Source organism: Bos indicus, chromosome 4 (assembly GCF_029378745.1).
Source record: "Bos indicus isolate NIAB-ARS_2022 breed Sahiwal x Tharparkar chromosome 4, NIAB-ARS_B.indTharparkar_mat_pri_1.0, whole genome shotgun sequence".
NCBI lineage: Eukaryota > Metazoa > Chordata > Mammalia > Artiodactyla > Bovidae > Bos > Bos indicus.
In genome coordinates, this window is record NC_091763.1 from 117,815,712 (window position 1) to 117,838,918 (window position 23,207).

Sequence of the window (23,207 nt, forward strand, 5' to 3'; positions counted from 1 at the left end):
GGAGTAGGGAGGGGGACTTCCTGCTGGCCAGGCAATCTCAAAGGGCACTGTGTGACCTTCCAGGCCCGACAACAAAAGGATTTTCATCTGGCAGAGCATTGCTCGCCCCGTGGCTGCCCGGCGTGGTCACATTGTCGGTGACCTTCAGGACAGGACCGCTTGGAAGTTGGGTACAGGAGCCCACTTTCTCCCGGGACAATGGAACCTCGAGTGCCAGCCATTCTCAACGCCCGGCCTGGCCATCTGTCCCGTTCAGAACCGTAGGTGTCTGAGATAGCGACGCTGCAACAAGCGGGCCTTGAGAACCTTAACTCTCGGCAGGGCCTGGCTGGCAGCCGCCCTCGGGCTCTCTCCTGGGACGTGCCGCAAGGGCGTGGGGGTCTGGGGGGCTCCTGGCCCCGGGGCCCGCACCCCTACATTCCAGAAGCCCCAGCGGATCCTGGATCTGGCCTGTCTGACCTCTCCTGGATGGATGGCAGGGCAGTGAGTAAAGTCTCACCCCCACGCGACAGGACTCGGGTGGGGCGGCTGGAATGTCACGCGGTACAGAGGAATGTAGCGGGTCGCACAGCTGGATGCACACAGACCGGGCCTTGTGGGGCTGGGGCAGAGAAGCCGGCCTTGTGGAGGACTGTGGGGGCGGGCGAGGCCGCAGGAAGGGCTCTCCTCTCCCAGGAGAGGCACTGGCCGCCTGTTCTCCTGGGTGTCCAGGGTGCGCCTCCCACCACCCACCACGGCAGGGCGGCCTTCACGCCTAGGTCACCTGGAGACTGCTTTGTCTCCCGATGGAATCCCAGCAACATGTGGCACATGGACACTGGGGTTTATGGCCCAGCTGCTCGGTCTCAGGGACGCTTGGCTTATCTCTCGGCCTTGGTGTCCTTATCTGTGAAATGGGTGCTGGACGCTGACCTCAAAGAATGGTGGGGCCGTTCCTGCAGCCTGGCCGGAGGCCCATGTCCAGAGGGAGGCCGTGCACACGGCGCTGCCTCCGCTGATGGACTCCAGCCTGGTTACCAGCCAGGGGTCCCGGGAGAGGGCAGGGAGCAGGCACCCCCCAACCCCATACAGGTGTTGAAACCTCTCCTGCGACTTGCTCCTCCTGGTGTGGAAATAGCAGCGAGGTGCTGGTGGGACAGGTCAGGCCAGTGGGGTGGCACGCTGCTCCGCACGGCTCTGCGGGTGCCCGAGGGGAGCCCAGAGGACAGGGCCCGGTGGGAAGCTTGTTGGCGGCAGGGCTGAGCGAGGACCCACGGCCCTGGGACTCAGTCCCAGGCTCCCTTGGCGGGCATGGTCCTGAGGACCGCTCCTCGCAGGCCCTAGGGGAAGAGCTGGTGCTCTGGGAGACGGGGAGGGGCCTGGCACCCAGGGAGGTGGCAGTGAGCAGGTGGGGGGGGGGTCCCTGAAGGCTCTTGTGGCCCCATTGATGCTGCGATCTGCAGTGACTGCCGACGGGACCAGCTAGGGGACCCGTAACTTCTGGACCCACCTCAGAGTGGCCCAGACTCTGGCTGTGGGACAGGCTGGCACGTAGCGGGTGAGGAAGGAAGCTGACTGCTTCAACCTGGCCCCTGGGGTGGCCCCCAAAGCCCCTTGCATCACCCAGAATGAGGGGAAGGGGCTGGGAAGGGCCTTTGACTGGTCGATTGGCCCACTCATGCTTGCCTGAGAGATATATGAGCATGCGTTTTCCATGCGGTAGGTAACGGGGCTCCAGGAGGTGAACAGAGGAGACAGGAAAACCTTTCCTGCGGGAGCTCACTTCTCGAGAGGAGAGAAACGGCAGTGAGAACACGCAGCTGCTGCTGGTGGCGTCTGCTGCGGACGAGACCCAGCAGGAGGCAGGGCACGGGCCAGAGGGGGTGGTGCCAAAGCAGGCAGGGCCCGGGGTGCCCCGGTGCTGGCGGGGAAGGGCCCAGAGTGGAGGGGGCCCCAAGCGAGCCATCGCTCAGGCCGAGCTGGGCCGTGGACCCGAGGCCCCAGAACTCGTCTCGTCGCTCGTGGGGAACTTGCGGGTCACGCAGCACTGGGGCGCTGGTGGAGTGGGGCGCCTGCCTGGGCAGCTGGGTGCTCAGTGAAGGGGAGGCACGTGGGGCCAGCATGCCTCCCCCCGACTCGACAGGAGGTGGCGATGACCCACGGTGAAGAGGAATCTGCCCTGCCGGGCGCAGCTCCGCACCACCTGCCCTCGTGTCTCCCGTGATGCTGGGCGTGCGTGTCTCAGGGCTGCAGATGGGGAGACTGAGGCTCAGGGCGGCGGGCATGAGAGGTCACAATGGCTGACTGCGCAGCTGGGGCGGGAGGCGTCCAGGCTCTTCGGCTCCAGCCGCCAGTCCCCTTGGTCCAGCCAAGGTATTGGAGCTCCAGGTCTCTCCCAGGCGAGCCTTGGTGGGGGGTCCTGACACGCGGGTGCCCTGCTGCAGGGACATGGGTGGGGGCGGGCACTCAGCACAGACCCTCCGCCTGGGGTTGCGTCAGTTATAAAAATACCCGGCCTGGGCTTCTGGCGTCCTGTCCTTGCAGTATTGGATTGCATGGTTATAGCTCTGCGGACGGGCCCTGATGGGCCGCAAGACGTCAAGCGGCAACGCCAAGATGAATGCTGTCCTTAATGCCCGGTTCTGGCTTCGACCTTGCAGGGCCCGGCCGCCTTGCTCCTCCAGAATTTTGAAAAAATTAACTCTTTATTCTCATCTCAATAGTTTGCCAACTGTTTGTTTTTATCTTGAGCTCAAGTGTTTTGAAGAGGGGGCAGGAGGGAGAGGGGGGAGGGACAGAGGGGAGGGTGGAGTGGAGGAGGAAGAGGAGGAGGGAGGGGAGGGGGGAAAGGAAGAGGAAGAGGATGGGGAGGGGAGGAGGGAGGGGGAGGAGGGAGGTGATGGGGAGGGGAGGAGGGGAGGGAGGGGGAGAGAGGAGGGAAGGGGAGGGGAGAGGGAGGGGAGGGGAGGAGCACGTGGGAGGACGGACCCACGCCTGCCCCCCAGTCCCCGCCCTGCCCCCCGATGTCCAGCCGATTGTGGGGACACCTGTGTGGGAGCCCAGATGAGTGGGTGCCTTCGGGTCCCCATGGCAGCTGCTTTCCCCCCGTGTGGATTCTGGAGTGTCGTGACTCTCGCTGCAGCCGTGGGTCCCGCGTGCTCCCGCTCTCCATCCGCTCTGCCTGTCCCTCCTCTCTCCCTCCTCTCCCGCCTCCTCCCTTGGGTTTCGTTTCCTCCCCCCAGGCCCAGAGGGGAGACCCTCCCACCTGCTCGGTCAAGATGCCCGGGTGTCCTGAAGTGGGGTGGGGCCGCACTTGGAGGGGGCTTTCCCAACAGTGCCTGTTGGGGGTGGGGGTGCCTTCCAGCAACCTCTACCTGCCTGCGGGGTTCACCCCTGGACCCCTGATGACCCTGCAGGAAGTGGGTGGGGCTGCAGGGGCTCCGGGGGCAGGATGCCGGCTGGGTGCCACAGTGGCCCCTCCTGCTGGTGCCATCCCGGGTCAGTGGAGAGCAGGGGGGAGCTGGGGGCAGCTCCTTGGTGAGGGTCGCACCATCCGGCTTGTTCCTGGCTCTGTTCCTTGTGAGGGTGTGTTGGGGAGCTGAGTGTTGAACTCTAGGGGACGTGGAGTCCTGTCCCCCGAGGACACGGGTGATGCTTAGAGTGGCCAATGGTGCCATTTCCTGCTGCCCCATGCCCTGCAAAGGAGAGGAACGGGAGCCCAGGGCCGCAGTGGGCAGAGGTCTGCCTCCGGGGACCTGGGCAGGACAGAGGAGGCTGGAGGGGCAGGAGAGAGGGCCCGAATCCGGTGCCTTACGCCGTGTTTAAAAAATAGTGGCAACTCCCAGGTACGAGCTTGTGAACACAGGAAAGGAGGCGGGGGGCGGGGTGCTGGGGGTTCACTTCAACACTGTTGCAAAAGGCCCTGCCAGCCCAAGACCATCCTAAAGGGAACCATCCCGGACAGTCACTGGGAGGACTGATGCTGATGCTGAAACTCCAGTAAAAGTGTTGGCCCCCTGATGCGAAGAACTGACTCATTGGAAAAGACCCTGATGCTGGAAAGACTGAAGGTGGGAGGAGGAGACGACAGAGGATGAGATGGCTGGATGGCATCACTGACTTGATGGACATGAGTTTGAGCAAGCTCTGGGAGTAGGTGATGGACACGGAGGCCTGGCGTGCTGTGGTCCACGGGGTTGCAAAGAGTCGGACACGACTGAAGAACAGCAAGCCCCAGACAAGTGTCCCCGAGCCCCTGCCCTCCCGTTTGGTCACAGACACTGGGACCTGTGTTCTCTTGATGGTGGCTTTCCTGGTGTGAATGGCAGTGAAATGAGCCGGGCACAGGGGCAGCCCGAGGTAAGGGGGCAGAGGACCCCCACCCAGACTCACGCCTTGTACTCCGCTGGACAGAACATGCTCACTTTCTCTGGAAAACCGTGCTGCGTCCTGTGGAGGAAGTGCTGTGGCCCTTCAGTGACGCTCCTGAAAGGAAGACGAACACTCTGAAGCTTCATTTGTCCTGCGCTGTGGAGGCAAACAGGCGTCCAGCCACTGGTGTTAGTGGGGGCCGGGGGCTGTGGGTGGCACCCGTGTGCCCACCTGGCCTGGTCGTCAGCTTCAGTGGGTGTGGAGAAATCTCCCCTGCCCTCAGCCGGAGGCTGGGTTCTGAGAGGGACCTGATTTGCACCCGGCGTCCTCACTGTCAAAAGATACCTCGGGTCAAGCCATTTCAGGGGTCCCCCCAACCTTGGAAATCCCAAAAGATTTTGTACATTCATGATGGGAGCCGAGAACCTAAATTGGTTTAGAAACCAGACTATTAGAGACTCAGCTGACTCAGTTTGACCTGACAGCTTGTGTGTCTGACTGCTCTGGCCCTGTGCGCAGTAGGTCCTCAGCAATCCGGCTGGAAACCAAGACAAGCTGAGGTTTGAAGGAAGGTGGCAGGTGGGGGAAAGTTGGAGAGCAGGGAGGGAAGGTGGCGTTTCACTTCCTGCCGTTCCGCGTCTCGAGCACAGGCATCAGTGGTGAGTCACAGGGACTCGCCCTCCAGGGAGCACGTCAAGCCCTTCTCTCTGGAATCTGCAGCAACGGGGCCCAGGATGCAGCTGTGGCTCCCAGGGGACGGTGCAGACCTTGGTGTGAATAGAGTCTCTCACAAACGGGGAGGAGGAAGCTGGCGGGCAGCCCTGGATGACTGGTCATTGGTCATCGGTGACCAATGAGCCACCGATGGAGGCGCCGGTGGGAGGCTGCGGCCCCTCCCCGCCATGGAGCTCCGTGTCCAGGGGCGCACCAGCTGCAGGGTGGGAGGTGGTCTGGAGACACGCGTGCTTATCCCCCCACCTGGCTGGCGTGTCCACTCTGGGGGCCGTTGTTGTGGATTCTGGGCCCCGCCATCGGCATCGGTGTTTGCAACCTGTCTCAGATGATGCTGGCACACCTGGGGGCCAGGACGGGGCCTCTGAGCTCGTCCAACAGCCTCACCTGGTGGGCGGAGGGGCTGAGGCCGGGGGCAGGTAGGTGGTGAGACCAGAGTGTCCCACACCTGTCCAGTGTCCCAGACTGGGCAGCGTCCAGGAGTGTCCCACAGACTCTTGCCTGCTTGTTCTCTGGATCCTCCTTGATTCCCATGATAGCTGGTTTGCGGCGAGCTCCAGGGGGCTCCGGTGCACGACGTGGGTGCAGGGGAGTGTCAGAGAGGAGGTGAGGCAGGTTCACTTGCTCCTACCTGAGACCCGAGGAAGCTGAGCCCTGGCCTGGCTCACCCGAGGTCACCTGTGCACAGAGCCGGGCGCCAGGGAGCGCGCCAAGCCGTCAGGTGCTGCCACCTGTTGGATCCACCAGCTGTCTAAGGAGCCTGTGCCCAGAGGCCGATGGAAAAACTCGGAAACCCACAGTGCGCTTGCCTCGGCCGGGCACAGTGCGTCTGCCCTGGATTGCTCCATGGTGACCCGCAGCTCACGGCCACTGCATCTGGGAGCGGCCACACCCCTCAGGACTCTATATGGAAGCCTCTGGGGGTCCTGGCCTGTGGCCTCGGATGTGCGTGTGCTGGGCTGGAAGCAGCAGATATGGTAATAATACTCGGTTTCCAGGAAGTATGGGTCTGCCTTGGGCCTGAGATTTTGGACCAAAGAGCTTTTTGGAGGATTTGGAGCTAAGAACCCCCAGACTCGATGGCCCCTGTGACAGGTCCCCAGCACGTCCCCAGCCCTGGGGTGAAGCGTCACATTCCTACTCGGAGGCACACCCCATGAGTCCTTTGGGCCTGCTGGCTGGATGTGCGATCAAGTCACTCCTCCTCAGGGCCCAGCTCAAAGCCCTGCTCTGGGAGATACTTTTGGGTTTATCCAGGCCTCGTTCACTCATCCACTAATTTACTTGTTCAGAAATGTTCACAGGACGCTCGCTCTGTCCCAGAACCACGGAGCTTCTGATGACAGGAACAGAGCCGAAGTCTCCAACCCCGTCGAGCCTCTTCCAGAACTCCCAGGTCCCAGCTCGGATAGCGGTGCTCGTGCTGTGTCAGTCGCTGCCTTGCACACGAGCTGCTCGTGTCTGCCCCCGAAGACAGAAGGCGCATCTTTGATGTCCCGACAGGTGGGTGTGGGCATGGCCGGAGGTGGCTGGGTGGACCTTCTGAAAACTCGCTTTGAAAAAATCGATATGACTTCATACCTCACCATGTGCACATGTTATTATTAGTAATTATTGGGAGAGAGTGAAAACAGAAATCTTTATTTTTTAATGGGGCATGATTAAACTTTAATGACCAGTGACCTCACAAAATGACTGCCACACAATGCAATTTGCTCATCTCTGCTTGTGCATACCTTCTGGGTATTAGAAAATTACATAATTAAGTATAGATTACCACAGGCATGTCATTACACATTTTATTATTCCTTAGAGACTTAGTAGTAATACTCTGTATTTATATGTGCTTTTCAACAGATTATCTCCAATCACTTTACAAATATTATCTCATTAATCCTTTGCAATAGTTTCATGAATTTCTCTATTTAATGGATTAAAAAACCACAACCTACAGCAATTAAGTGACAAGCTGAACATCGCACACTCCGCTCGTCTACCAGGGAAAAGGCAGCTTCACCGGCTATATCCACCTGGAGAGGGTGTGTTCTCATTAAGTCAGAACCGAAGGTAAAAAAATCCTTTCCAAGTGCTCAGGAAAATAAGCAGAAGTAGGGTTGTTCATCGTAGAACAGTCATGGGGCTGATTCTTCAGCGTCTTTCATCGGTGAAGTGCTAGAAGAAGAGAGTAGATGGAGCTTTCAAAAAGAGATTAAAAAATACATATATACACACACATCCAAATCAGGGGATGGGAGCAGGAACCCGTTTGCTTCATACTCACTTGCAAACTGCTTTGTTACTTGTGTTTGTGGATAATGGCTGTAGAAGTTACCACCAAGGAGCAAGACGGTGCCAAGGACATCAGGTGGTACCCACCAAGGAGCAAGACGGTGCCAAGGACATCAGGTGGTACCCATCAAGGAGCAAGACGGTGCCAAGGACATCAGGTGGTACCCAATAGCATCGAAGTCCATTCCCGGGCCCTTTGGGAGATGAGCCTTCGTGGGTGGTTTGGGCCTCGTTTCCTGAGGGGCCTGGGCATTCTGCTCATTGCCGCTATCCTTTGGGACCCTCTCGTTGGGAGGCTTTGAAGGACGAAGCCCTGCTGCTCTCTCTAGTCGCTGGCACTTCAGCCCGTAGCAGGCACAGTCAATCATTTCTTTATACACAAACAAAATATTTGGGGATTATGAGTAGTCCAAAAGGCCTGTTTGTCACTCAGAGAATTCTTGTTTGTTTTTCTCAGCTTTACTCTCAGGAAAATGGGTGGGAGTCTGGGTGAGTTCATCTCAGTGGAGTCTGCAAACTGTCAGACCCTGGGGATATGAGCACTGTGGGACTCTACTGTGTTTATGTGTGACTATCACTAATTTCTGAATGTTGAGCTTTAAGCCAACCTTTTCACTCTCCTCTTTCACTTTCATCAAGAGGCTCTTTAGTTCCTCTTCACTTTCTGCCATAAGGGTGGTGTCATCTGCATATCTGAGGTTATTGATATTTCTCCCGGCAATCTTGATTCCAGCTTGTGCTTCTTCCAGCCCAGCGTTTCTCATGATGTGCTCTGCATATAAGTTAAATAAGCAGGGTGACAATATACAGCCTTGACGAACTCCTTTTCCTATTTGGAACCAGTCTGTTGTTCCGTGTCCAGTTCTAACTGTTGCTTCCTGACCTGCATACAGGTTTCTCAAGAGGCAGATCAGGTGGTCTGGTATTCCCATCTCTTTCAGAATTTTCCACAGTTTATTGTGATCCACACAGTCAAAGTCTTTGGCATAGGCAATAAAGCAGAAATAGATGTTTTCTGGAACTCTCTTGCTTTTTCGATGATCCAGCGGATGTTGGCAATTTGATCTCTGGTTCCTCTGCCTTTTCTAAAACCAGCTTGAACATGTGGAAGTTCACGGTTCACGTATTGCTGAAGCCTGCCTTGGAGAATTTTGAGCATTACTTTACTAGCGTGTGAGATGAGTGTAATTGTGCAGTAGTTTGAGCATTCTTTGGCATTGCCTTTCTTTGGGATTGGAATGAAAACTGACCTTTTCCAGTCCTGTGGCCACTGCTGAGTTTTCCAAATTTGCTGGCATATTGAGTGCAGCACTTTCACAGCATCATCTTTCAGGAAATGAAGATCATGGCATCTGGTCCCATCACTTCATGGGAAATAGATGGGGAAACAGTGGAAACAGTGTCAGACTTTATTTTTTGGGGCTCCAAAATCACTGCAGATGGTGACTGCAGCCATGAAATTAAAAGATGCTTACTCCTTGGAAGGAAAGTTATGACCAACCTTGATAGCATATTCAAAAGCAGAGAATTACTTTGCCAACAAAGGTCCATCTAGTCAAGGCTATGGTTTTTCCAGTGGTCATGTATGGATGTGAGAGTTGGACTGTGAAGAAAGCTGAGCACCAAAGAATTGATGCTTTTGAACTGTGGTGTTGGAGAAGACTCTTGAGAGTCCCCTGGACTGCAAGGAGATCCAACTAGTCCATTCTGAAGGAGATCAGCCCTGGGATTTCTTTGGAAGGAATGATGCTAAAGCTGAAGCTCCAATACTTTGGCCACCTCATGCGAAGAGTTGACTCATTGGAAAAGCCTCTCATGCTGGGAGCGATTGGCGGCAAGAGGAGAAGGGGATGACAGAGGATGAGATGGCTGGATGGCATCACCGACTCAATGGACGTGAGTTTGAGTGAACTCCGGGAGTTGGTGATGGACAGGGAGGCCTGTTGTGCTGTGATTCGTGGGGTCGCAAAGAGTCGGACGAGACTGAGCGACTGAACTGAACTGATCACTAATTTACCAGTTCAGCTTGATGGTGCAGGAGAACAGTAAGTGCATCAGATCTTTATTTCGTGGGTAATTCACGGTGGAGGCTCTGAAACAAATTACCTAATTAATTTGTGGAAACTTGGCTTCTTGGATTTTTAAAATTATTATAGTTTTACCTTTGTTAGCAGTCACCTACAGTTTAACCTTCCACTTGAGCAGGAGGAAAGAAGGCCTTTGTAGCCAGGAAGGAGTGGCTGTCTGCTACTCAGATGACCTCCGTGTGGAATTCGGGGTCTGCTCTCTCCCGACGGAGGCCCAGAGCATGTGCTGGCTGGAGGAGGGCCGTCCGTCTGTGAGTTCCAGGTCTAGGATGGACCTGTGACGGCTGACAGGTGGGATGAGTCACAGTGGAGAAGGAGTCGGGCACCCGAGTTGGGAGCCCGTGTGATCTCGGGGTGTTTCTCAGCCTGTCTGAAGATGGATTCCCCTGCCTGTACCATAAGCGAGTAGGTTATTCGAGTGCTTTCCACACTTGGATGTCATCTAAAATTTTACAAAACGGGCCCGTAACCTCGGGGACTGGCCTCTCTCTGCATTTGTGTCTCTGTGTTCTCTGCGTGTGCATGTGTGCGTTTCTCTCTCCTTTTTACCTATTTACTTATTGTTAGGGACTTTGAAAAGCCCTCCTATTATTAGCGGGCTTCCGAGGTGGCTCAGTGGATAAAGAAATCTCCCTGCAACACAGGAGATGCAGGTTGGATCCCTGGGTTGGGAAGATCCCCTGGAAGGGGGCATGACTACCCACTCCAGTATTCTGGCCTGGAGAGTCTCACGGACAGAGGAGCCTGGCGGGCTACAGTCCATGGGGTCACAAAGAGTTGGTCACGACTGAGGCGACAGAGCATGCATGCACTGTTATTAACACCATCATTTTATGAATGGCAGAACATTCTTGGACTGAAAAGACCAACTTCAGAACAAAGGTGATCTTTTCAATCGAATAAGCTTGAGTTTTTATGCACAAGGTCACCGCTACTATCCTTACTCTCCTCGTCTCATCAGTGGGACCTCCTCACGACCGAGGACCAGTGTATGGGAAACCCTGGGCCCAGGGCCCCTGCAGGCCCTGCAGCAGCCCCACTGACCACTTTTCGGGTCCATGAGCCAAACCCAAAGCCTGCCCTGGGACTCTGTCCCCACTCTTCCCCTGCCTGGAACCCTCTTCCTCCAGTCTTTCCTGAACACACCTCGTTTCCTCGTCTGAGTCTCCGTTCAAGGGCCACCGCCTCTGCTCAGATGTCGGCTGTCACCGGGCTGTCTTATGTAAAGCACCGGGAGCAAGGCCTGGCTTTAACAGATGCCCAGTAAGTGCAGATTAAATGAAGGCGATGATGGAGGCCTGATGCCCAGGGCTGTCTCCTGAGGGCTTGGGTTTGTGGGTCTGCCCGCTGCGCTGGTGCTGAGACTGTTCCCGACTCACTCAAGTGTCCCCAGCTGTTGTGACTCTTCTGATGGCAGGCACACGTTGATCCTTACCTCTGGCCTCCGTCTCTGAGGCTCAGGGACTGTTTGTTCCATGCCTGAGTGAATAAATGAGTGAACGGACAACATGAGATTCAATCTTTACCTTCGAGAAGCTGGTGCTAATTGGTGTAAAAGTGCTCGTCTGTAAACAGTGAACGACGCACACGATTGTACCAAGCTCAGTGACCGACTCCCGTGGGCCTACACATTTACTTTTCTGCAAAATCACTTGAGAACTCATATTTCCCCAGTTCTAGCTTTTGTAGTGCTAGGTCCTGTGGGAGGGGCAGGGCTGGGGCCTGCTGGTGTCAACACAATTGGATGAAGACAGAAGGTGGTGAAGGAGGAGACGGCGTGGGCTGAGAGCAGGACCCTCAACCTCAGGGTTCCAACCTGAATTTCAGGGCAGTGCAGGAGCTGGATTGAAATGTTTTACTTTTTAATTAAACTTTAATCAGAATATTCAGAGTCATAAAAGAAAGCAAAGAATACTCATCACTGGAGCTTCCTAAGCAGGCACCACTAACATCTGATTTAATCATCATTATGAAAATATTTCCAGGGCCAAACACTGGCAGAACCTCTGCAGGTGTTGGCGATGATTCCCGGCTTCTGTCCCGAGGTGCACACGGGCTGAACCCTGAGTCAGCCAACGTCTGGGTTTCACGCCTGGGAAGCCCCGTGTCTGTGTCATGCTTTTCAAAATTTGAGGATTGGAATAAATCTCAGTTACAGTGTCACAGCCCCTGGTGCTGAGCTGTGCTTTCATCATTGACCACACGAGTCAATTTCCACAGCAGGTAAGATGGCCTCTTTTTTTTTTTTTTAGGAAATGAAAATACTCTGGGTGCTCAAACTTGAGTTTCAGATGCACAGTGATATCTTTAAAAGTATAATTATGTCCCCAGTATTGCGTGGGGCATACTTATACCCCTAAATATTTGTTTCAATGAAATCACTTGGGATCTGGGTAGTCGTATAAATCCACCCTAATTGCAGGGGAGATTTGGCTTGAGAGAAATGTGCCAAGTGTTTCTGAGTAACAGGAAGAGCAGAGGCGTGGGGCACGCTCACTCCTGCCCCCCAAATTCTGAGCGATGCTCTGGCCCTCTCCACGTTTCTCAACCTTCATGCAGACGAGCTCCTTCACTCCTCACAGGGGAGGAAGCTGTGGTCCTGCCCCCTGGCCGAGCGCGGCTAAGCCAAGACCTGCCTCTGCAGGCTGGCTGCTCTTGGAGCTCTGGGTGCCTTGACCATTCACCACCTCTGCATGGATACCCACACCCAGCATCTCATTCCAGCTCACACTGGCTGATTTCTGGCTGCACATAACTGTATTTTTTAAAACAATTTTTTTTGGCTGTACTGGGTCTTCGTTTCAGCACTTGGGCTTTCTCTACTTGCTTCATGCGGGGCTTCTCTGGTGTGGGCTCCAGGGCATGCGGACTCGGTGGTGGTGGCTCACGGGCTCCGTTGCTCCACAGTGTGCGGGATCTTAGTTCCCCACCAGGGATCAAACCTGTGTCCCCTGCGTGGGCAGGCGGATTCTTAACCCCTGTACCCCAGAGAAGTCCCTTGCCATACTTATTTTACAATACGTAACTTTGCTCGTCTCAGGACGGAAATAAAGCTCTTCTGCCCATGCTATTCTACCCACTCCTAGAGCAGAAATGGTGAGATGGGCAGATGGGAGGTTAAAGGCTGAAAATTACTAAAATATGCTGGCATGGAGGGGTCGTCTTAGTTTCCTGACTGCTGTGCGACACGTTATTTCATTTATTCTTTATAAAAATCCTGGGCTGTGGGAACTAGTCACAGCCCCGTTTTGCAGACGAGCAAACTGAGGCCATTCACCACTAAGTGTCCGGCCGCGACTGTGGATGAAGTTGTCAGCGAGCGTGAGTCCCAGGGCCGGGTCCTTCCTCTCTCCAGGCCGCTTGCTCTGCCCCTCCCTCCACCTTCTGCCTCAGCAACTTGCTGGTTTCCAGGAGAATCTGCTGGACACATGGCAGCCTGGACTCCGTGCAGATGGCCCTCGTTAGCCTGACCCATCTGTCGGCCTGGAGGGCGGCCATGTGTGCCGCCACGGCTGGGCAGGACGCCTGCGCTCACCTTTCCCACGCGGCTCTGCCAGGCGAGACTCATCTGACCCGGGCCTGGTGGCCGCTGGCTGAGCCTGGGGAGGTGGGCTTGCCCTGAGAGGTCACGGTCAGGGTGGGACAGAAGGAAGGAGGGGTGTGCCATCAGCTATCTTCATCTGGAGCAATTCTGTGAATTCTGCACCAATGAAAACGAGTCCTGGAAAGGAAGCTGAGCTTGGTCCATCTGCCCGTAGGCTTTGCAGGGCGAGCGCTCGGCTGGTCTGCAAAGGCGCCAGGTTGAGTGGTGGTCCTGGGCCCCCTTTCTGTGTCTTCTGCCGAGGGGCCCCTCCTGACTGCAGTGTGGTCCCTGCTCCTGTGCTGCTCCTGAGGGTGCTGGGGCTGCAGGCACAGGACACTCAGGAAGAAGGTGTGTGTGTGTGTGTGTGTGTGTGTGTGCACACGTGTGCGTGAGTGTGTCTGGGGGTTCTGAGGTTTGAGCTGCTCCTCCTTTGGGGGTTGTACAAGGCCATGTCCTTCCTCAGGCACTTCAGGCCCTGGCGGTCCTTCCTGGTCCCCCTGAAGTCCTCCAGCAAGGCGCTGCTGTGAGCTTCCTGACACCATAGCAGTGGCTCGTTAGGGAGCAAGAGAGCAAAAGAAGCAGGAGTTCCATGGAGGAGACTTTCTGTCTCTGTGGGTTTCAGGATCACTGGGACTTAGGGGCTGCTGCCTTTGCTCTTTCAGACCGGTTGACTGGAGACGAGGCTACCAAAGCCAATGTCTGTTTCAGGCCGTGAAACCAAGGGATGGCCTGTGAGGGAGTCTGTCCAAGGCTTTGGCATGGTCACCTTTAATGTCGTCAGCCTATTCAAAAAGGCAGCAAACCAAGAAGCAGTTTCTTCAGGCTGCCCTGATGCTCTTCCTGTGATGCGAAGAAAAGCCTTTTGGACAAGGAGCCCGAGGGGTGAGTTAAATCTCCTGATTCTACTATGACCCGAGCAAATGATGGTGAGGATAATCATCAGGATTGCTTGTGTGATGCCCGCCACCATCACCACCATCATCGCCATGGCTACCATCATCATCACTGTGATCATCACCACCACTACTATCATCGTCACCAAGACTACCTTCACCATCACCATCACCATGACTACCGTCACCATGACTACCACCACCATCAGTGCCATCACCACCACCACCATCACCACCACCACCGTCACCATGACCACCATCCTCATCACCATCACCACCATCATCGCCATGGCTACCACCATCATCACTGTGATCATCACCACCACTACTATCATCGTCACCAAGACTACCTTCACCATCACCATCACCATGACTACCACCACCATCAGTGCCATCACCACCACCACCACCACCACCATCATCACCACCACCGTCACCATGACCACCATCCTCATCACCATCACCACCATCATCACTGCCATCATCACCACCACCACCACCAGCAGGAGCACTATCATTATCCCCACTGCCACCATCATCAGCACTTGTGTACGCGCACCACCGTCACCATGACTACCATCACCATGACCACCATCCTCATCACCATCATCACCATCTTCACTGCTTCACTCACCATCACCACCACCGTCAGTGCCATCACTCGTGCAGCGTCGCCCCGCGCCAGCTACTGTCCTAAACACTTAGTGCACATTCATTCATTAACTCCCCACAACAACCTAAGAAGTTCAGTTCAGTTCAGTGCAGCCGCTCAGTTGTGTCTGACTCTTTGCGACCCCATGAACCACAGCACACCAGGCCTCCCTGTCCATTACCAACTCCTGGAGTTTATCCAAACTCATGTCCATTGAGTCGGTGATGCCATCCAACCTAAGAAGTAAGGTACTGCTATTATTACCCTCATGTTATAGGTGAGGATGGAGGACTCAGAAGTTAACCGACTTTGCCAATCTCTGCACCCAGGAGCTGTGCAGCTGGGATTCGGTCCTGGTGTCCCTGCTCTTGACCCTTAGGCAGCAGCTCAGTCATTTAATGCTCTGGCCCTCCACGTTCTCATCAGTAAGATGGCATGATATTTATGTCTAGAGATGTGAATGAGGGCTGACAGGCTTCCCCAGTAACTCAGTGGTAAAGAATCTGCGTACAATGCAGGAGCTGCAGGGAAGATCCCCTCAGGAGGGCACGGCAACTCACTCCAGTATTCTTGCCTTACAGAGGAGCCTGGAAGGCTATATAGTCCATAGGGTCACAAAGAGTTGGACACAACCAAAGTGACGTAGCATGCAGCATGTGTGAGAGCTGAAGGGCTAGGACAAATACTATTGAGAGGCTGCCAGGCACCCACCCTGGAGTACGGAGGACGAAAGGGGGTTACAGGAGGGATGAGGCAGCGGGACTTGGGTGAGGGAGCCAGGAGGACTGTCTCACAGATGGGGCTGTGGGGCCAGGCCTGTGAAGGGCCCAAAGCTGGTCCCAGTCTTCCTCCTGGCGGAGGTCCTGAAACGCTGCCCACGGGGAGATGTGGATGTTGCCTGCCCATGCCCTCGTGGCAGTGGGTGCTGTGGCCCTGGCGTCGGGAAGCTCGTCTTGTCCCTCTGCCACCTGTGGCCGTTCAGGTCTGTGTGGGCATCACCACCTCCAGGCTGCCCAGGGGGCTGCCGGCTGCTTCCACTTGTAGCCTGGTGTCTTGTAACTTTCCCCATTGGTGCTGGCCCCTCGTTCTGGAGCAGCAGAGCTGGATTCTGGGGACTGAAGCCTGGAGAAGACTGGAGATTCGCTGGAGGTGTGCAGATGGGGACCGGCCCTGAGTGCAACTTCCCAGCAGATCTGTGGGAGGGCATCGCTTTGCAGCCCTCCTGCATGTTGGCCTTGTCGCCCCGTAAGGTACATGCCCTCACTCAGGGCAAAGGCCATGACTTACTGAGCGAGCCCAGCCTCTGTGTCCTACAGAACTGGGTTCAAATCCCAGCTCTGCCGGCTACTCCCTGAAAGGCTACTCCTCAAAGACTCTTTTTCCTTGTATGTTCAATGAGGTTAACCAAAGGACCATAATTGTCGTGTTCTGAGTGTAGCTCCTGGTGTGTATTAGACGTTCAGCCCTTACCCTCAATCCCCCCGAAGGCTGTGTGAGGAACACGCCATTTGATGATAACCTGATTGAAAACTCCGCTGGCCCAGGTGCAGGAGCAGAAAACGATCTGAAAACAGGCTGCATATGCAGTTAACTGCACAACGTGCTAGGGCCTGAGATTTTGAGTTGTCAAGAAAACACTGCAAGTGGACAGATCTGGTGTAGGGTGTTTGCTTGCACACGGAGTCAGAGCGTGCTGCTGGGTTTCCATTCGTCTTTGTTTTGGGGATTTTATTTAGAGTGAATCTTAAGAAGACATGAAGGCAGGGATATTTTAAGACGAGGGACAATGGGGGACTGGCTTTGAATGCTCATGACAGGGTTATCAGAGATTAAGTCAAAACTGATAGGTGATGAATCAGTAGCTGGAAGGCAGGATAACCCCAAGGAAAAGAAGTTCAAGGATAAGGAAATGGGTGGGAAATCTATTGTGGTTATTTCTAGTTTTCTAGATAAATGGTTATAAAACTTGGAAAAATATTGATTGCAACCAGCCGGGAGCATAAATGCCCTGAAGAGGCTTAGAACGAGTCTCTTCTAGAAGATCTTAGAGGACATGAGAAATTTCTCAGAAGTGAAGTCTTTGTGACTTAAAACGTCTCACGGCAGGACAGTGCTGTCCCCTAGGAGCTGCGGCTGAGGGTTCAGTGTCAGGGGACCGAGCCCTCACAGGGGCCAGAGCACTGGGGATGCACAGGGACCCAGGACCACTCTGGTCAGCAGGGCTGTGGCAGGGAGAAGCGAGACAGGGGCACGCCCACTGGGCAGGCTTCTGGACAGCTGTTCTTACTCAGCAGCTTCATTTCTTCTTCCCAGATCTTTCTTCTCCCAGCTCTGAGAACTGAGTCCTAGAGAGAGCCCCATCCCACCCTCCTGCCACAGGACACATGTCCCGATCAGCATGGACATTAATGGATTAATCAGCAGGGACAGCATCGATCGCGGCAGGCTTCAGGGCCTGGCTCTGCCCGGTGCCAACCACTAGTGTGGTGGCATAGAGCCTGTCCCACGGGGTTGTTGGCACTGGAAAGGAGTGGACACTGGAAAATAGTAATTCCCGGGCCAGCGGCTGCAGGAGGAATGAGGTCTTGGTGTCGGTAGGATCCTCCTTGACAAACCCAGGGACGCACGGCTGGGAACAGGCCTAGAAATAGGCTCAGAAACCGCCATGGAGGCCTGTCCCACACACCAGACCTGCTCAGGTTCGTCCAAAGGCCCCAAAGTCACAAGAAGACTGGCTCACGAGCATGCTGAGGTCATGTAGCCCATGAAGGACAAGGCCCACCCCTCAGCGGGTTGGGTCAGGAAGGGCTGTGAAGAGAGCAGGCCGGGTGCTTCACTTGGGGTGAAGATTTGGGGGTTTAAGATTTTGTTTTAAACACATGTGTAGACTTGAGCTTCTTTGGTGCTTGGTCCTGTCTGACTCTTTGCAACCCCGTGGACTGTAGCCCACCAACACTCTCTGTCCATGGGATTGTCCAGGCAAGAATATTGGAGTGGGTTGCCATTTCCTCCTCCAGGGGATCTTCCTGACCCAGGGATTGAACCCACATCTCCTGTGTCTCCTGCATAGCAGGTGGGTTCCTTCCCCACTGAACCATCAGGGAAGCCGAGTTTATTTAAAATTATTTTAAAAACGTGCATGGCTCTTGATATGGATTTTCCAGCTGGGGGACAGAGTCTTTGACCGGGGTCCTTGGATCTGGCAGGGTTGGGGGTTGATCCCTTCTCATGCTCTGGGTGAAGTTGCCTTGCGAGGTTCTGATGGAGGCAGCCATCCAGCTGGGCTATTCTCGGGCTTGGGTAGATGGGGGCAAAGCCCCTCCACTACTCGGGTCTTGGTTTTTTCATCCATAAGGGAGAAGCTGGGCTAAGATCAGCCCCTGCTCCTATTTCTAGAGGAGCTCTGTCATTCGCTGGGAGCACCAGTTCTGGGGACTGAATCACTCCACAGTCTCAAATCCATCTAAAGGAATATTTCATCTTCCTTCCAGAAGACAAATACGATGTAGCAGCAAGCAATAACAGAAAGTGGGTTTTTTCATACAAATATTCTGTGACACAAATACCACCTTTCCTCTGTCAGTTGCATTGGAAGTGTTCACCAGTCTCTCTAATAATAAGAAGAAAGCATGGCTTGATGACTCTGGTTAAGTGGTCAGGACCCTGCCATGTGCTCATAAAGCGATCACACCAGGCCCTGAAATGGCCCTGTTGATTTATTAAACAGTGCCAGGCAGGAGAGCTGGAGCAATTTCTTGTGGGGGTTGACACATAGGTTTAAAATACCTGATGGTTCAATCTGGTATTAGTATGAGTTTTCCTGAAAGGAAAAGTGGAGAAAGGGTATGGGACACTCCCTCTGAGATGGTAGACTCGGCAGACGCAGAGACTCTTCATCCTGACTGAGATGCTGGGTGGTTGCAGCTCGCTCGGGCCACAGGGATCCTTTTTGGCCATCTCCCTTGCCTCCCTTTCATTTTGAGCCTGGAAGTGTTGTAGGTATTTTCCTTTTATAAGCATAAACCCACGGTCCAGAGTTTTCCCTGGACAGCCTGATAATCGGCAAGACGACGTGTTCATGCACTTGACAGATATTTGCCTGGAACCCACCGGGTGCCAGACGCCCCTCTCAATTCTGAGATGCCGCAGGGGGAGACGAGTCTCCCTCCTCACAGAGCTGAAGGGCAGTAAGGCCTCCGTTTTGTTACGAAATGGGTTGTGCTTCTATGACCTCTAGCCCTCCCCTGCCCCCGAGAGGCTGTGCCCCCCGGGGCCGAGCTGTGCCTGCAGCCCCGTCAGCACCGGGGCGGGGCTGGGTGTGGGGCCACAGGGTTCATTGTGGCATCCAGCACCTGGCACAATTCTGGGCACACAGTAGGTGTTTTTTGAATATGCAGCTGTCGTACAATTAGCTTTTTCCTAAAAAGCATTCCGGTTTCTGTCACTGGTGAGTTCGCAAGGGCAGGAGAATGTCTATTTTTTTGTTTTGTTTTGTTTTTCTTGCTTTCTCATGGAAGCAGCTGGTTCACGTGGGACAAATAAGACCATTCCTGCTCCTCAGGGATGTTCTCTTCGCTTGCCTTTATTTACACAGTCACCTGGAAATTGTTCTCAAGACACGGGAAGAAATTGGGTCATGCTCCCAGATCATTTGCAAAACGGTTCTTCCCCAAGAATCCCCAGAAGGATTCAGGAACTATCCAAGGGAGAAAATGCTAATGTTCCCGCATCTTTCACAAGCCAGCTTTCTCCAGCACTCGAGAGGACTTGCCAGAGATATTTTTGGTAGCTCGCTCAAACCGAGGGGCTTCAGGAAACGCACGTGGGGCGACGTCGCCTGCGAGCTGCTTGTCCTGTCTTTGATTTTCCTGTCAGAGGCTCGGACTTACCCAGAATCCGCCTGACTTGGCATTTCCTGACTTTCGGCTTTGGGCCCGAGCAGTGTTTAAACAAAGGGCGTGGGGCCCAGTGGGGGTGGGGACCGGACATTGTTGGACTATCACACGGGATAAAAAATTAGATGTCCCTGTCAAACTAAGTTTAGGCCTGTGAGCCATTGTTTGCTATGTGACAGCAATGCTCGTCCATTTGTGACAGCGAAAAGAATCAGCGGAGCGACATGCTCTGATGTAAGATGAAACCGGGTGGATGCGCGTGCTAAGCCGCTGCAGTTATGCCAACTCTTTGCAACCCCATGGACGGTAGCCCGCCAGGCCCCTCTGTCCATGGGATTCCCCAGGCAAGAGTACTGGAGTGGGTTGCCATGCCCTCCTCCAGGGAATCTTCTCAGCCTAGGGATCAAACCCGTGTCTCTTATGTCTCCTGCACTGGCGGGCGGGGTCTTTACCTCTAGTGCCACCTGGCAGGCCTGAACTGGGCATTTCCTCTTAAACAGAAATCTCCACTTAACTGCCCGTTAGCCATCAAACTGCCAGGTTGCAATATAGAGTGTATATTGACCTCCCTGCGTGGGTCGGTGGGTGGGGAAACACCTTCTGGAGTGACAACAAGGAGAAAATAGTCGAGTTGTCACCTTCTTTCTGTGGAGGGCGCCAAGGTTTTTGTGAAATGACCTATTTACAGAAACAAATTACCCGTAGCTTGTATCTTTCCTTGATCTACCAACCAACAAAATGAGCTTGATTTTTTTTGTTTCTTGCTTTCTAAATGTTGTAGGGGGTTCAGATTAAATAATAATCCTCTCGGTGTTACTAAAATAAAGTGAAGTGAAAGTTGCTCAGTCATGCCTGACTCTGCGACCCCAGGGACTATATAGTCCATGGGCTTCTCCAGGCCAGAATATTGGAGTGGGTAGCCTTTCCCTTCTGCTGGGGATCTTCCTGACCCAGGGATTGAACCCAGCTCTCATTGCAGGCGGGTTCTTTACCAGCTGAGCTGCAAGGGAAGCCCGAGAACAGACTTGATTTAAAATATTACTAGCAGGTTGCGTGTCTAAATTTCTTTTCCCGGCGGGAATGAGCCTCCATGAAGAACTCGTCTTGTAAGGCAGCGGTGGGTGTCTGCTCTGGGGGCTGGGCGTGCTGCATTGCCCCAGCTGTGTGGCCCCAGGACCTTGCTACTGCCCCACGACCTTGCTTCTGCCCCACGACCTTGCTTCTGCCCCACAAGCATCTTTCCAAACCAGCCCGTGGAACAACCTGAGGCCTGGGCTGGTGGGGACGCCAGGGCGTTCATCATTCCAGGGAGGTGGGGACCCAGCCACTCTGGGGACTTGAAACCATCTGTTTCTCACTTCCTTGCTGGAATGAAGCAGGTCCAAGAGTGGGGTGTGTGAGATAAAGAGGGAGGGGGTCCCCACCCACGAGGCTGCTGCTGGAAGTGTGGTCCGACCCCCGGGTATGTCGGGGCGCATCCCGGAGCCCACAGTACCCTGCCAGCTCCCTTCCCCCTGTCCTCACGGTTCACGAGCACGTTCCGTCTGCAGGAAGTTATCTGTACCTGTGTGTGCCGTGCATCCGTCCAGCCCCTGCTCACTGAGTGTTTGCTAGGTTCCAGGGAGCACGCAAGGGGCAGGAGCCTCAGCCATGGGTCACACTTGCCCCCAGAGTCACCGCATCCAGAGGGAGGAGGGGCCAAATAGCTCAGCGCCCCCCATCCCTTCATCGTGCTCCTGGAGGGCGGACGGGGCGGCAGGTGCCCTGGGCTGGAGGCAGAGCTGGACTGGGCTCTTTCCTGGCACGTCCCTGATGCCCAGTGGGGAGGACACTCGCTGCTCATGGCTGTCAGAGGCTCCGACACCATGGCTCTGGGAGGGTGGGCGCTAACGCCAGAGAGCAGAGCTTCCAGAAGAATTTTAATTACTGTAAAAATAATGTGTGTGGAGAAGACTCTTGAGAGTCCCTTGGACAGCAAGGTGATTCAGCCAGTCCCTCCTAAAGGAAATCAGTCCTGAATATTCACTGGAAGGACTGATACTGAAGCTGAAGCTCCAATACTTTGGCCACCTGATGCGAAGAATGGACTCCTTGGAAAAGACCCTGATGCTGGGAAAGACTGAAGGCAGGAGGAGAAGGGGACGACAGAGGATGAGATGGTTGGATGGCATCACCGACTCAATGGACATGAGTTTGAATAAACTCCGGGAGTTGGTGATGGACAGGGAGGCCTGGCGTGCTGCGATTCATGGGGTCGCAAAGAGTCGGACATGACTGAACTGAACTGAACTGAATCTGTGTGGATTATAGAATATTTTGAAAACGTAAAATGTTTAAAAAAATAGAAAAAGAAATAAAAGCAAAAGCACAGTAACAACCACTCTGGTCATTGTTTTCTCCTCAGACATGTTTTTTTCAGTGACTGTGTGTATGGTCCATTAAAACAGTATTCTTCTTTTTTTACTTCAGGCATTATCCCATTACTTTCCTATACTCTTTGAGATTTAAAAAAAATTATTGGAGTGTAGTTGATTTACATGTTCTTTATGTTTTAGGTGTGATGTGACTCAGTTATACATATATCCCACTCTTTTCAGATTCTTTTCCATATAGGTCATTAAGAGATTGTTGTAAACAGGATTTTGTAATGACTGAATAGTATCCTGTGGCTTAGATTTGCTTTTCGGTTTAAATTTTCTTCTGTTTACAAACAACGTTTAATGCCTGTCTTTGTCCACAGAATATGTTTTTGTTTGTTGGTGGTGTTCAGTCACTAAGTCGTGTCTGACTCTTTTTGACCCCATGGACTGCAGCACAACAGGCTCCTCTGTCCTCCACTGTCTCCCAGAGTTTGCTCAAATTCATGTTCATTGAGTCAGTGGTGCCATCTAACTATCTCACCCTCTGCCACCCCCTTCTTCTTTTGCCTTGAATCTTTCCCAGCATCAGGATCTTTTGCAATGAACTGACTCTTCAAATCAGGTGGCCAAAGTATTGGAGTTTGATCTCCTTGCAGTCCAAGGGACTCTCAAGAGTCTTCTCCAGCACCACAATTTGAAATCATCATTTCTTCAGCCCTCAGCCTTCTTTATGGTCCGACTCTCACATCCATACATGACTACTGGAAAAACCATAGCTTTGACTCTACTGACCTTTGTTGACTAAGTGGTGTCTCTGCTTTTAAATACACTGTCTAGTATTCCATTCAAGAAAAAATCGTCTTTTAATTTCATGGCTGCAGTCACTGTATGAAGTGGTTTGGGAATGTTTTTATTGGCATTTTTTAAAAGTTGTTTCCTTGGGATAGATTTCTAAAAGTGGACCTGTTGGGCCAAAGTATATCTGTTTAGTTCAGTTCAGTTGCTCAGTCATGCCCGACTCTTTGCGACCCCATGGACTGCAGCGTGCTAGCAGGATTCCCTGTCCATCACCAACTCCCAGAGCTTGCTCAGACTCATGTCTATCGAGTGGGTGATGCCATCCAACCATCTCATCCTCTGTCATCCCCTTCTCCTCCCGCCTTCAATCTTTCCCAGCATCAGGCTCTTTTCTAATGAGTCAGCTCTTCGCATCAGGTGGCCAAAGTATTGGAGTTTCAGATTCACCATCAGTCCTTCCCATGAAAATTCGGGACTAACTTCCTTTAGGATGGACTGGTTGGACCTCCTTGCAGTCCAAGGGACTCTCAAGAGTCTTCTCCAACACCACAGTTCAAAAACATTGATT

At 53.8% G+C, this 23,207-nt stretch overlaps 1 protein-coding gene across 5 annotated transcripts in view; it reads left to right on the forward strand.

Annotated features, from left to right (window-relative positions):
- Positions 1 to 23,207, forward strand: part of LOC139182817 (hepatitis A virus cellular receptor 1-like) — a 23,955-nt gene continuing 748 nt past the window's right edge. Inside the window, exons 1-5 of one of the 5 annotated variants that reach the window (XM_070788485.1) lie at positions 17 to 483; positions 6,375 to 6,585; positions 6,940 to 7,447; positions 7,530 to 11,681; positions 13,704 to 21,861. In XM_070788485.1, coding sequence (XP_070644586.1) covers positions 13,962 to 14,507 — 546 coding nt within the window. In that variant the 5' untranslated portion in view covers positions 17 to 483; positions 6,375 to 6,585; positions 6,940 to 7,447; positions 7,530 to 11,681; positions 13,704 to 13,961 and the 3' untranslated portion in view covers positions 14,508 to 21,861. Of the gene's footprint in view, positions 484 to 6,374; positions 6,586 to 6,939; positions 7,448 to 7,504; positions 11,682 to 13,703; positions 21,862 to 23,207 lie in introns of those variants that run through there. The other 4 variants (XM_070788486.1, XR_011566389.1, XM_070788487.1 and 1 more) reach the window with 4 other exon arrangements.